Below are 15,774 nucleotides of genomic sequence, written 5' to 3'. Positions count from 1 at the left end.
CTCCAAAAGTGAGGACGAAATGACAACGGGCAAGAAAGAGGTACCTTCAAGATATGCATATTCTAGATGGTCCGGAAGTGGCTTGAGTTCCAAATCGGTAGGAAGATTCTCTACCGAAGTTAGCACTCGTCTTCTATCATCAATGGTGATCTCTTCAAATGTTTCATCTTCCGGTGGCGTTTCATTAACACTCAACGCCATGATCTTCTACATCATCTCATCAACTAATCCTTGTTCTTCTTCACTACAAGCTAACAAAGCTTGTCCTTCTTCCATATCCAAGTAGTCCATAAACTCCTTTTCTAAAACATCTTCCTCTTCAACAACATCGATCCTGAAACAAGATTCATCACATGAGTAAGGATGCTTAAGAGCTCTATCAACATTAAACACAACCCAGTCCTCGCCAACACCCAAAGAAATTTCCTTAGCCTTGACCCGGATGATAGCATCCGCAGTCATAAGGAAAGGTCGGCCTAGAATTAGAGGGACATTAATATCCGCCTCCATTTCTAATATAACAAAGTCAACCGGGAAAATCATATGACCCACCTTAATCTGTAAATTTTCCGCTATCCCCATGGGATATTGGAATGATCTATCCACAAGCCTAATGCTCATGCAGGTTGGGGTCAAAGCACCTAAAGACAATTTCTATAAACCGAGTAAGGCATTAAGTTAATGCTGGCCCCAAGATCGGCCAAAGCTTTATACAATTCAATGCCAAAAGAACAAGAAATAAGAAAACTACCTGGATCATCTAGCTTAGGGGTATCTCGTTCTTTATTATGGCGGAGCACTCGACACTCATAATTGTCGTCTTCCCTTCTTCTAGCTTCTTCTTATCCGAAATGAGATCTTTGAGAAACTTCGCATAATTGGGCATACCTGCAAGAAGATCAACTAAAGGAATAGTAATGTTAACATTTTGAATCAAATCAACAAACTTTTTAAAATTCTCCTTGATCTTCGCTTTCCTCAATCGTTGAGGAAATGGTATCTTCGGCTGATACGGCTTAACGGGTGGTTTCTCAACAGTAGACTTCTCAGCAATCTTGGATGGAATGGTCGGTGTCTTCACGGTTGGGTTCGGCTCCATCTCAATCTCATCATCAACAGCTTCATCGGCTTCAACCTGCATAAGAGGAGTAACATCATTAGGCAAAGGATTTGCAGAATTATAAGTATTACCTGCTCTTGTTGTGATCGCATTGACTTGCTCATTTCGAGCATTCGGGTGGCTATACTTGGCTCCAGATCCTTGGCTATTCTGCTGAGGCTTAGGATTCTGTTGAGTATTGCTCGGTAGTGTACCAGGCTACCTGTTTGATGTTCCTAGCCTTTCAATCTTAGCCTCTATATCCTGAAATGTTGCTTGAGTACTCTTTGTACTCTGCTCCAGCTTATTAGCCAACCCGTCCAATCTAGTAGTCATAGCATCCCATTTAGAAGCCATCTTCTTGTTCTGTTCTTCTACCTTCTCATTGGTGGCTTTCTGAGAGCCAACCAAATCCTTCATGATCTCTCTTAATTTAGCATTTGAATTCTGCTGAACCTGTTTCCACTAAAACCAGAATTATTAGCATTATTAAATGAGGAAGAGGAAAAAGAAGTAATGGCCGGTTCTGATAACCGGTATTCTGGTTGAAGTTCCCTTGCTGATTTTGTACATAGTTAACTTCCTGGGCCAGCTTATCCAGGCAATCTTCTGAATAATGCATGTCTCCAAAGTAGTTACACCCATCAGCAATCACCTTCACATCTCATTCAATGCTTTTGAACGTCATGTCTTGGTTGTCAAATCTCTCGTTCATCTGGTTCGAGACTCCTTTGACTTCAGCAACCAAACTGGACTCTTCACCACTTTCCAGCTTTGCAACAGTCTTACCAACAGATCTCCTATCTCTAGGTTCCTCACGAACATAGAACTCCTTAGCCATGTCATCTAGGATTTTATAGCCTTCACTCGGAGTCACATTATTCAAACCACCCCCGAATGCACCTGCAAGTTCTCTTCTTGTCTTCCTTAACAACCCATCATAAAATATCTCTACCACTACTTCAGTATTCAAGTTATGCCCACGACAATTTCTGAGCATTCCTTTAACTGAAGGAAAGCTCTGATTTTATTCTGAAGCTGTCTTTGACTTCTCACAGAATAGAACCCGTCAATGAATCCTTCACGAAGTTGAGCCCATGTGGTGTAGATATCATCCGGTTGTTACTTCAACCACTCTTTAGCCTCTCTACACAAAGTAAGTGGAAAAAGCTCCAGTTTCACGTTATCATCCCGTCCTTTGCCATAATGATAAAACCTGCAAATTTTCTCAAATCTTTCTAAATGGCCATAAGGATCACCGTTTGTTACACCATCGAATTTCTCCTCTTCAATACTTTTCAAATGATTTCCCTTGAGCGAAAAGTTTATTCCGGTTGTAGGAGAACGAATGGGAGTACCCCAATTAGTCGTTACATTTCTTCTTCGGTCACCGTAGAGACGGTTGTTGGGGTTGACCGGTTGCTCTTGATCACCCATTCTCCTTGCTCTAACTGGTTGATTTACTCGAGGATTTGCTTGAGGAATTACTGTTGAATCTGGTTTATGAGTTTTGTCCTGATTATTCTCTTCTTCTGAACTATCACTAGTTTTGAACAAACCACTACCTTCGGAGAATTTGGTGCTTAAGTGAACTTCGGACGTTGAATCCTTCTTTGAGTAGTGTTGATCCAAGTCTACGTCTGGTTGGTCACGGTTTTCGGTTTCTGAATCTATTTTGTCGGTGTTCGAGGGCTCCGTGTTGTTTGATCTTAGTAAGTGTCTTCTGGCTTTCCCGGGATTAGACTGAGGACTAAGCAAAGGTCTACTAGAGGCTCTTGTGTTCATCCACTAACAAAGCACCTGCACACGCACCACAAGAAATACCGTTAACCGCACCAGGAACTAACAAAAACAAAACTAAAACAAAAAAGAAATCTATCAATTAAAAAACAAGTAAATAACTTCCTCACAAATGAATGCAAGGAAGGATCGAACCACAAAACGAACAACTACTTAATTTAAGTCCCCGACAGTGGTGCGAAAAACTTGATGTGTGAAATCTAGTTATAAAATTTATAAACACAAATCACTGGAAAACTGACTACAACACACTTACAAGCAGTGAACCCGTTCGTATGCAGTATGGTAAACCGGTAAATCCGAGGTCGTTCACAAGGACTTTTACATGCAATTGTATAAATTAAGTGATTCAAGTAAAATGGGGGGTTTTTGTGGCCAAATTGCCACGTTGCAAGCAGTTAGTGAAAACAGTCAGTAATCCCTCAGGATTAATCGAAAAAGAGAGTTTTGATTAAAACAATAATTTAAAGGTCACCCATCTTGATTTCGCTTGACAATATGTTAAGATTGCACATTTGATGAAGTTCAAATCCAATTTAATTGATTGAATAACCGAGACTCAAATTGATTGCCAACCCCGTACCCGTCAACTTAATAATTTCATTTGACTCTCTTGTTTAAACTAGTTCCATTATTAAGACCGGTACCCCGAGACGTCTTTTTATAAATTTACTAATTTGAAAATGGTTTTGGTTATTTTAAATAACAATTATGTCTATTGATTGTACCAACCATTAACCCGTTAATCATTATTAATTACTAAGTACTTTCTACCGTACCCGTCATAGAACCAATCGCTTCTAACCAAGCGATCAAAATAACTTCTACCCAACCCAAGTTGCCACTAAGATTGTGCAAAAATTATCCGCAACCAATAATTAAATAACAAAGAATTAATAAACTAAGATCACGACACAATGTTAAATTAAATCAACTTGAATTATAAAATATTGTGCAATCTTTACATATTGTCTCACTCCATCAAGATGGATGAAAAGGCGATTAGCCACTCATGTTAAAGTACGAATAAAACAACCAATAATATATGAAAACATATTGTACCGAATGTAGAAATCGTTTGATAATGATAAACAATGGCTAAACAAATCTCCAATCGTGCTAGCAATCTTCCAAGAATAATTTCAGATGAAAAACCCTTCAAAAGTATGCTAAAGGTCGGCTGGATGAAGCAAGATAGGGATTTAGAATAATGAAAAACGCCATATATATGTTTCCAAAATTCTTTGCAGAACCGACCCCCATTGCGGCGCAACAAGTGGTTGCGACGCAATGAAGTTTGACTTTCACGTTGATTTTGACTTTCATTGACTCGATCTGACTGAAGACTGGATGTATTGCGGTGCAACATCGTTTCATTGTGGCGCAACTAGATTCCCTAACTTAATTGTTGCGGCGCAATGGCATTTGACTTTCGTTGACCAACTGATTTCTTTATCCATACGCTCTAGAATTCATCCGTTAGCACTTGTTTTAGCTCCAAAAAGTCATTTTTTCCAGATTTACGCTCACATACTTGTCAGATACCTGAAACACTAACAAATACCATAAACGCAACAATTGTATACAAAAACGACTCAACAAACATGCTAACTTAACTATATTAACCGTGGGAAATGGGTATAAAATACGACAAATCAGATTCTAAACGTTTTGGACGTAAAACGTTTGGTACTTGGCGGATGTAGCGTGTGTATTAAAAGAAAAACCGAAAATACCAAAAAGAAAAGCATAAAGTGGGTTTTGATTTTCTACCTTGAATCTGTAAAATATATGTTTGTTAAGATGTTTAGGACGTAAAAACACTATTGTTAAAGCTAAATCTAAACAAAATAAGGTTGGATTTTTATAAAACTTGATGTAAAATGGGATAATAATGGTGAGGTTGTAAGAATGGGTTAGTAAAGTAAGGTAGCAATTTGGGGTAGCAAAAAAGGAGGTAGTAAGGGTTTGTGTCTGTTTTTCTTGGAAGCTAAGTTGGTGGGAATGAGGAATGGTGAAAGAAAAAAAGTACTTTTATGTAGGATAAAATATAATATTCCATACAAGGCCTTAATACTAGGCCGAACCAAATACGAGGCCGGCACAAATACAAGGCTAATCTCCAAATACGATGCTACACTTAATTTACGATGTCGACTTAAATACGAGTCTGAGTCCAAATTACGAGGTCGTATTCACTGAAAACTTTATTTTGTCTCGAAAACTTAAATAGTTAACTCACGGGTGTTACAGATGCCATGGGAGCTTTGAAAGCTCTTCAACAAACAGGTGAACTCGATGATTTCTGAGACGTTTTTGATGCTCTATTAAATAAGGTTACAATTTGTGAGGAGTAGGCTGTGAGCTTGTTTATAGAAGGATTAAAGCCTAAAATCAAATGTGTAGTGAGAATGTTTAGGCCTAAAACTCTAAGAGAAACATATTCCTTAGCAAAATTACAGGATAATGCCTCAAAAACTCTAGGCAACAAGTATAAAGGATTTACTAGTAATTTTATTGCTAGAAATGCAAATACTAGGACTAATGTATTGACTAGTAATGCCAAACAATCTCTCCTATGTACCCTAGTGAATATACTTTGTTCCAATGCCTTAGTTCCTTAGAACGTTACTAGTAGGTTTATGGAGGAGAAAAGAGCCAAGGGTGAGTGCTTTTACTACAATGAGAAGTTTGTGGCTGGCCACAATAAAGTCTGTAAGGTTAAAAGGTAGTTGTTTTTGGTTGAGGTGGATGATTGTCAGGATGAAGAGGAAGAGGTGATGACTCAAGGAGTGTTGATAGATCCAAACACTCCTACATTATTAACTATGCAAGGCAATCCACAAATTTCCAGAAATGCTATTTTCGGAATCCTTTCCTTCAATACTATGCAAATTGTGGGAACTATTGGTACTAGAAAACTGCACATATTAGTTGACAGTGGTTTCACCCATAATTTCATGAGCACAAGAGTGGCAGAAAAGGTGAGGCAGGGTATACAACATGTTTCTAACATGTTAGTATCAGTGGCAAATGGTAATAGTATAGATTGTGCCAATCTTTATAAGGAATTTGAGTGGAGTATGCAGGGTAATTGGTACATCGCTTGATGTACAATGGCATGTTAGTGATAGCCTTGAACAATTATGACATTGTGCTTGATGTACAATGTCTATCTCAATTGGGAGATATCATATGGAATTTCCAGCATTTGACAATGCAATATAAGATAAATGAGAAGGATGTGGTCCTTAAGGGGAGTCAACACCAAGGAAAGAGCTTATGTTCTATTGAGAAGCTGACATCATTATTATCTACTTCTACCAAAGTGGCTTAGGCTCAATTATTTGCTATACATAATTCATAACAAGAGAGTGAATTATACCAGCCTGTAGTGGAGGTACACTAGGGATGGCAACGAGCCGGGTATATGTAATCCCGGACCCGATAAAAAATCCCCGTCCCAAACCCGGACCGAGACCTGACGGGTCCCCATTTATCTACTAACTTTCGGGTAACGGGTTTCCCCACGGGTAATCGGGGATCCGTTAAGATATTTATGGGTTTTTGAAATTCATTCACAAGCAACATATATACTATATAGTCCAACAGGTGCTTATGATATTAAAATATAAATGTATTAAAGTCTTAAAGATTGTATATTCAAAATGCTAAGTTAACAATGAATTAAAAATTTAGAATGTGGCCAAAGTCTTCTATTCGCGATGAAGCTAACAGAAAAAAGCATTCATACATTTCATATTATCATATTTATATAGATGTGTATTTGTGATTACTATTAACTTCAAATGGCGTTACATAGTTTTATATACATATTGAAAATAGAAATAGAAATATTAATATAATATAATGTAACATATATGGGTCGGGTATATGGGTTCGGGGCAGTTTCGGGTATACGGATCGGGTATGCGGGTTTTAAACTAAAACTATCCCCGGACCCGAACCTGAAAAAAACTAATATCATCCCCATACCCGCCCCTAGACCCGCTTACCCGGACCCGAACCCGGCCCAAAAATGTCGGGTTTCGGTTTTCTCCCTCAGGTACGAATCATTTTGCCATCCCTAGGTATAGCAAGCACAGGGCACATAGATTGGATTAGCTATTCTACTACACAAGTTTTCAGATGTGTTTGAGGTCCCAAAAGGACTGCTACCAGTTAGAACCATTGATCATAGGATCAACCTTAAGGAAGGAATTCAGGATGTGAATTTGAAGCCTTATAGATATCCAAAATTGCAGAAGGATGTAATAGAAAAGATGACTGAGGAGTTGTTGGATTCAGGAGTTATAAGGAGTAGTACTAGCTCATTTGCAACTCCTGTAGTACTAGTAAAGAAAAAGGATAGAAGTTGGAGAATGTGCATTGATTATAGGAAATTGAATGAGGCTACAATTAAGGATGTGTTTTCAATCCCTCTTATTGAGGACTTATTAGATGAATTGCAAGGTGAAGAAGTTTTTAAGACTGCATTCAAGACTCATCAGGGACATTATGAATTTTTGGTCCTTCCTTATGGCCTCACCTATGCACCAGCTACTTTCCAAGCTTTTATGAATCACACATTTATGGGGGTACGGAGGAAAACTACCCTTGTATTTTTTTGATGACATATTGGTCTATAGTGGTAATTGGAAGCAACACTTAAAAGATTTAGAGGTTGTCTTGGATACTATGAGGAATAATTCTTTGAAGGCTAAGAAGTCCAAATGTTCTTTTGGAGGTGATAAGGTAGAGTATCTTGGTCATATCATCAATATGAATGGAGTATCCTCTAATCTAAACAAGTTAAGAGCAGTGCAAGAATGGCCTGTCCTAAAACTGTCAAACAGTTAAGAAGATTTTTGGGTTTAACTGGATATTTTTAACAACTGTCATTTGAGCTTTCGTCTGACTGTACTTTTCCGTTCGACTAAGGTTAGTAACCGTCAAACATAAGTCTAAAGAAGTGAGTTTTTATGGATTAAAGTATGATTAAGACATGTCATTTTATTGTATACTAGTGTTTTAGACTTTTTAAGACATGGTGCGAATGTTTGAGAAAGACTAGTTGCCTAATAGAAATGCCAAATAAAGCTAAAATAAACTTTTAAAATTTTAAGGGGATCAATGGATATCATTTACCATGCCTTAAACTGTGTCGTTTCTACAAAAAAATGGTATATGTAAATAATTAAACAAGTCGGCAACTGAAAAACGTACTGATTTTGTTTTGGTCACAACTTTTTAACCATAACTCCATTTTTGACGATTCAAGCGGCCACAATTTCGTAAAAGAGTCTAGTTTACAGATATGGGTCGAGTTTGACCTGGTTGAGGTCGACTTGGTCGAGTTAGACCTGGTTGAGTTCAACCATGGTTGAATTCAACCATATTCATGCATATAGTTTGTTCTTTCATTCCATCAAAAAGGTTTTACACACATAAGATTTCTCTCTAAGGTTATCTTTGAAAAACACTTTTTCATCACAAAAATCCAGATTTCATAGATGAGAAGAGAAAAGAGTTTGTCTTTCAAATCGTCTCTAAAATCATCCTCTCGATTTCGGTTCAAAACGCTTTCAATCAATCAAGGCTTCAATCTTTGATCAAGAAACAAGTGAATATTATCATTTTCTTCATCAAAAACATAAAAAGGTACTGATTTCCATGTTTTTATTTCGGACCTTAACATATTTATGTAATTACTTTTCGGTTCATATCAAAAGCTAAGCGAATCATGTTTTTGATTGTTGATTGTGCAATTTCGGTTACAATTGTGTGTAAGAAACGAATTGAACCTTGATTAAGGCTTTAATTTGATACATTATGCACTCATGTAATTTGGATTTTGTGCAACTACAAAAATTGAAGATATCCTTTACTTGGCTAAAAGACTCTAAAACTAGTCGATTCCGTATCCAAGATTAAGGTTGTGCAATTGTCGATCACATGATGTATGAAATCGGTCGAACTTCACCCTTTTTGCACTGATTTGTGACACTTTTGAGCAATCAAGACTCATGGGTATGAATTGGCTAGCCTTAGATCTCATTATTTTAACAAAATCGCGTCAAAATCGTTCGTTTTTGCTCAAATCGCGTATGAATCCGACCCCGGCCAGGTCTAGCTTGACCTCTACCTGGTCTAGATCGACCTCTAGTGGTCTAGGTTGACTCTTTATTGGCTTTTGCCGCTTAAACGTCACGTAAAGTTACTAGTTTGACCCGAAATGACTTGTTTTAACTCTCGGACCTTTAAGACTTGGAATAAACTCATTTTGTTCTCTGTCCAGGTCCAACTAAACCTATCTTGGTCGAGTTCGACCACTTCCAAACTCATATAGTTGATTTCATTAGCCTTTCGTGTCCATACGCGCTTAATCGGTTCTTAAACTTAACTAGTTTCTCATAAAGTGTAGTTTTGGTCCAATGGGTTCGTATGATCAAATGGTTTTGAAATAAAATTTTTGGGCTCTAGTTGATCGAGTTCAACCAGGTTGAACTCAACCTTTATTCATTTCGGTTTCGTAAGCTTTTCGGTTAAAATCTCCGGTTTTGTCTAGTTTTTAGTAAATTCGAGTAAAACTTATTTTGAACTATAAAATGTTTTCAAATGAGGTTGTATTGATATAATAATGTATTTGAACTTAATAAAGGACTTTGTTGTCAAATCCAGACTCTTGTTCGGTTTATTAAACGTCGTTTTAAAAGTTAAATAAAGACATACGGACTTAAAGGCATTTCTAATTGGCTAAGACTTAAGACAAAAGACTTTCATTGTGACTTGCCATGTATTATTGATAGGTGTTGATTGTCGTGGACTTTGATTGTACTTGTCGTGCTCTTTCATTATACTGTCATAAAAGTTTTCAGGTGAGTTTCGTAGCCCCTCTTTTTACAAGTTTTTGGGGTGGAAAGTATACTTGTGCTTTTTAAACAGTTTTGTCGATTTCTGTTTATGTTCAATATTGAGCCTGTGCGTATAGAGTTACTTGTGCTATTTGTCGTGCCCTGATCTTGTTTGTATGTGTGTGATTATGTGTTTGTATGTTGTGCTTTGGACGTGCTTATTGTGTGAGTTTGAGACTTGGACTTGAGACTTGAGACTTGGACTAAGGCAGGTACCGTAAGGCCGAACTTTGAGACTTTGGGTCTCGTGAGTTTGAGAATTGTGACATTGAGACTTTGGGACTTGAGACTTGTGACTGGTGACTTGATATAGCGTAACTCTGCTCATTTTATATTGAACAAATATTTGTATGACCTAAAAGGATCGACAAAAGACTTATTTCATGATTAGACTTTTTGACTAAAACCTACGAACTCACCAACCTTTGTGTTGACACATTTTAGTATACTTTTCAGGTACTCAAACTAATCAGGGATAAAGATTGGTATGCTACGCTTGGACTTCAGAGATTAGTGCTCCTTTATTTATTGTCAGACTTTAAGGCTACATGTCTTGGATTATTTCTTTATGGACTTGGTTGTAATAAGCTATATTAGCACTGTTATGACTCTTATTTGCGTATCAAACCAAGGTTTATGCGAGGTGGGCTAAAAGGTGATTTGGCTCGTTTGTTGGTGGTTCCCCAAGGGTAGAGTTGATCTCTTTACGCCAGTTGGGTTTTCTTTTTATTCTTTTTGAGTGCCCCTAATAGGTCTTTCGGCTCCTCCTTTTATAGGAGAAATGTTCTTGAGGAACAAGTAGGCCGCTTAGGGTTTCCTAAGTCTTAGGTCGGGGATATAATTTCCCTAATTATCAGTTGGAAATGATAAGATCAGATCCCTACTTTATAGGGGAACGATTCTTATCTTTTGCTGTTGCAGGAGCCTTCATCGCGAATGGTCCTTCGTATCTTACTCATTATGTTAAGGCCTTCGTACCGATAGAGGGTTATGTCATCAAGCCCCCAGTCCGAGGTGATATGTTTCGCGAGATGTATATTGCCTTGGACTAAATCTAATCAATCTTCATTCTTTGGGGGGTTGTAGTAAAAATTTATTAAAGACCGTCTTAATTATCTTTCAATATCCAATTAAGGGGGTAAGGTTGCACGAATCCCTAGGAAAGCGATCGACAGGCGAAAACTCCATGTAGCCGATCATATAAATAGCCATACCACTTATTTCTGACTTATTTTCTCTGTATTTTAGAAAAAACACTCCCCTTTCTTGTTCTAGGGTTTCTGCTGTGCACATCATCCGATCACTAGGTACGCAACTGCTCCTTTGTTAATTTCTGTCTTTGTCTTTCGATTCTTAGTGTTTCGATGTTGAAGGGTAGTATTGAATCGACTGAGTCGACTGTCATTTGGTCTAAATTAGAGAAGTTTGTGAATAAATATTTTCCTGGGAAAATATCATCGTTCCAAATACCATCTGATGGCGATACCATATTGACTCCCCCCGATGGGTATGTCGGGTTTTACATTAAGTCAGTAACTGATGGTAATGTCAGATACCCTTTTTCTACTTTTATGCTTTAAGTTCTTGATTTTTTCGATATCCACATCTCTACTATTACACCATTAGGATTATCCAGAATAATTGCTTTCAAAGTTATGTGTAGAGCGTATGGTGGTGAACCATCCCTAGATTTGTTTAGGTATTTTGCACAGACACATCCATCTGGGGATTGGGTTACTGTGGGTAATCGGTCAAAAGCTGGTTGTTTTAAGAGAGGTGGTTTTGACATTCGTGATTGGAAAAGCGATTTTGTGTTTATGAGAGCATCTTTGATCCCTGCTGGTTATGAGGCTGTGACTGATAGGAAGTTATTGTGCATTCATAAAGATTTTGAAAATCCCTTTCCTGAGTATGTGGTTGATGATTTGTGTCAGGAGATCTGGAAGAATCCCATAAAGGTTGCTTGTTATCCTAATTATGTGTTGTATAAGGCAAGACTGATAGATGTCTTGCCACCTAGGAGTGTAGAAATCGATGGTAAGGGCTGAATTTTGTGAAGACCAATTTGTCTATTTGTATTTGCTGTCGAGTAATCATTTATTTATGATATTTTGCTCCCTGTCTTATGCAGATATGACTTTTAGGAAGTTTGTGAAGAAAGGTGTGAAGGAGGTAACCATAATACCTCATAATGAAGAACAGGGAAGCCTAGTTGCTGATGCTGGTTCGTCTGGTATTCAAAATGATAATCCTGAGGTTTCAAGTGCGGTAAACCCTCCCATCCTGAACATTGATATGTCTGATGTCCAAACTGTGCCTGCTCCTACCTCTAGCAGAAGTAAGAAGAAGAGGGATGTTCCTGGATCAAGTGCTGCCCAGTCTGTTGCGGGTCATCTTTTAAAGAGGAAGAAAGTTGTGGAGAGTGACAAAGATACTACGTTTCGCGAACCTGCTGCTCCAAAGTCAGGTGTGGGAAAATTCTTTTTCTATTATCTCCTGTTTTTTCTTATGTTTTTGCCTTTTTTGTTGTTTTTTTTTAAAAAAAAGTCCTTTGTAGACCTCCATGATCAAGAGATTTTAGATTGGTTGAATGGTGAGGACATGAATGCAGAAGATGTCAAGAAAATTGACAATATGGACAATGAGACATTCCTTCGTGTCTTTAAAAAAGATCGTTAGTTCCATACGTACCTTGATGCTGTTATTGCAAGGTGTTTTTCTAGGATGTCTGTTGATCTTAGGTCCAAGAATTTGGAGATGCATTCCTTGTCAATAACAATTGAAGATTTGAAGGCAAGAGAGGCCCGTTTTGTCACTACTGTTGAAGCATCGGATATTGTTCAAGATTTGAGGAGACAAATTAATTTGTTGAAGGCAGATGCAATTGTTCATGATGAAGCAGTGTTGAAGTTGTAGGATGAGTTCGCTGCAGAGCGTGAAGTTTTCAAGTCGTTACGTGATCAGGTTGATTTGTTGAAGGAGGAGAGGGTTAGGTTGGTTACAGAGGTTATTCCCTATGTGAACAGACTGGGCAGTTGTTGGGAAATTTGACTTCCACTGAGAGGGAAGAGGAAAGGTCCACCGTGTTGGAGGAGTTTGCTGCAGAGGGTAAGTGTGACCTTCATTGCAGAGGTGATTTTGTTGCCACTGCTTCTCTGGACCTTGAGGTTGCTGACCAAAAATGGAAGGAAGCTTCTTTCCCGTTTCTGGAGAAAATTGTTGCTGATCCCAATGCTGTTGTGGAAGATTTGCTCAATATCACCCCCGATGTAATGCAACCTGAAGTTTCTGTTATCCCTCAATGACGGCTTGCGTGCCTTTGTTATGGCGAATGTGCCCTTTTCAAACAATCTTCTTTTGGTAACAGCTTGTGATGCTATTTTGGATAATTTACTTTTAATGTTTGTGGATATTTCAAACTTGTCTTGGTAGTATTGGCCATGTTTGCATCTTAAGAGCTGTCTTTTTTGCAGCTTAAACGCCGTCTTATGTTGCACCTATTTGTTTTCGCATGCTTGATTTTTATGGATATATCTATAGGTGTCTGTTAGGACTATGGTCCTTTCGTTATCCAGAGTTTTATATTTATGGGCGTCCCCATTTTTTTAAAAAAATTTTATGGCGCATATCTTTGCATCTTATATTTTTCCCTATTCTTCGTTTTTTTTTTGAATTAGGAGGGAAGGAGGAAACAAAAAGCCTTTATTGCATAAAAGTTGAGGTTACATACCTTATCCTCTAGGCTTTAGAAAGAGAAAAATGTAATGGGCTTTAGCAAGTGGGCCATTCGTTATTATCCATAATATGGCCTGTCATTCATAGTTATTTTGCCACAGCCGTCTCGGCCTTCATTAGAAAGCTTTTTGGCCTTCCCTTCTAAGGTTGCTATTCTCCCATTTGTTTCGTACATGATCAGGCCGTGCATTACGGATGGAATCATTCCGAACTTTTGAATTCCGGGCCTGCCCAAAATTGCTTGAAAAGGGGAAGTTCCACTAACTACCATGAATGTGATCTTCTCTTTTCGTTTCCAATGTCCCTTTCCGATTGTTATTTGCACACTTAGTTTTCCCAACAGTTTGTCTGTGTTGCCAGAGTACCCTTGAACCGAAGCCCTTGCCTTTCTGAAGTTCATCCGTGACAAAGGGTGCAGCTTCCAGAATACTTCTTCGTACAAGACATTACACTCACTCCCGGTATCTACTACTATTTCTTTTACCTTTGAAACTTCTAGGAATGCCGAAATGATTAGGGGGTCTCTGAAGATTCTGCCGTTATAGATGGGTGGGAAGGTGATGCTGGGTACATTCCCCCTGTAGGTTCTTTGGGACGAATTTCCAATCTTTTTCTTCACGATGGTGTAGATGGTTTTGTCGGGGACTTTCTTTTTGTCATCTGTGTCATCCTCCTTTTTAGGATATTGCCGTTGTCTGACGCTTTTCACCAAGTGTGACAGTTTTCCCTCGTTGATTGCTTCTTCAATTGCTTTTCTCAGTTGCCAACATGTATTCGTGTCGTGGCCGTAATCCCTGTGAAACTCACAATATTTTTCAGGATCCTTCCTATTTTTACCGCTCAGTCTGGGAGGTGTTGGGAAGGTCTTTGCGACACTTTTAGTGAGGAATATCTCCTTCGGGCTCTTGTGGAGTTCGGGGAGGTTGACCTTTAGGTATCCTTTTTCGTCCTTATTATACGGGCTGTACCTTGGCCTTTCTCTGTCGTCATTCCATTTCCCTTTTATATTCGCCTGAGTCTCTTTGTCCCGAGTCGGGCTAATGTCTCCTTTTGGCGCGGTGTCCCTTGCATATACGTGCGCTCTTCTCTGGACAGCTTCGTAAGTTTTCGGGAGGTCACTATACAGAAATTCAACGAGTCCCCTGCTTCGGAGTCCATGCAATAACGCCGATATCCTTTGTGACTCGGAAAGGTCTACGATATCTTCTGTTTCGGTGGTGAACCTGTCAAGGAACACCCTACAAGCCTTTGTTTCCTTCTGCTTTACCCCATGGGCGGCCACGTGTAGTTTCTTATGTTTCTTCTGTTGGCTAAAGCGGGCTCTAAATTTTTCCTTAAGGTCTTCGAAGCTAGTGATGGACCCTTTCGCCACGTTTTTTAGCCATTCTCGGGCATCCCCTTCGAGTGCATACCTGAACATTCGACACGCAACCAGTACATTCCAGACCTTCATCTCGGCCACGCCTTCGAATGCTTCAATGAAGTCATCCGGGTCGCTTTTCCCTTTGTATGTTCCAAGATGAGAGGGGTATTTTAAATCCTTCGGGAAGGGATAGTTCTGTATCCATGCGACGAATGGTGAGTTTTCAACGCTTCCCCTACCATCTGCAATTCTAGGGCATTTTGATACACCGGAGCCCCTAGTTCTTGTATGGGGAGGGGAACGATATGCTGCGGTGGATAATACTGATGGAACTGTGGCTGCCCTGTCGGGGGATTTCTGTAGGTCCCTCCAATGGGCTGGATGCCTATGGTTGGGAAGCGTGTTGTGAACTTCCTGCCCCATTCATGCCTTCGTATCCAAAGCCTTGTGGTACGGGATAACTTTGTCCCACGGGACCTTGCGGGATCTGCCCTGAAGGCCCTAGTCGACTTTGGGCCATGGACCCTGAGAGAGTAGAGACAGGGAGCGTATAGAAGGTCGGGCCCACATATGGTTGTGTCCCTTCGGTGGGCACTCGAAAGATCAGAGCGGAAGACCCGACATGGGTTTGCCCTGAATTTTGATGCGTCCCAGTTGGGACTCCTGAATGACCTTCGGATGGCGTCTCGTGTCTCGGAGGCGCATTACCTGTCGCGTCAGGCCCTCTCGTGGTCGGTTCAGCCAGGGGCACATCACTTCTAGGGTTGGCCCTCTCGCGTCAAGCCCTCTCGTGGTCGCGTCAGGCCCTCTCGGTTGCTCTGTCCCGTAGCGGGGACATCACTTCTGGGGTTAGCTCCGGGCGC

General features: G+C 39.5%; 1 protein-coding gene across 1 annotated transcript; it reads right to left on the bottom strand.

Moving 5' to 3' along the window:
- Positions 1–13,606: 13,606 nt before the first annotated feature.
- On the bottom strand, positions 13,607–15,334 carry LOC122596989. The gene has a single exon (XM_043769628.1). It carries the CDS (start codon positions 15,332–15,334, stop codon positions 13,607–13,609), a length of 1,728 nt encoding a protein of 575 aa, XP_043625563.1.
- Positions 15,335–15,774: the final 440 nt, after the last annotated feature.

Source organism: Erigeron canadensis, chromosome 4 (assembly GCF_010389155.1).
Source record: "Erigeron canadensis isolate Cc75 chromosome 4, C_canadensis_v1, whole genome shotgun sequence".
Lineage (NCBI taxonomy): Eukaryota > Viridiplantae > Streptophyta > Magnoliopsida > Asterales > Asteraceae > Erigeron > Erigeron canadensis.
The sequence above is the reverse complement of the archived record's forward strand: the minus strand, read 5'-3'. Positions and strand labels throughout refer to the sequence as shown.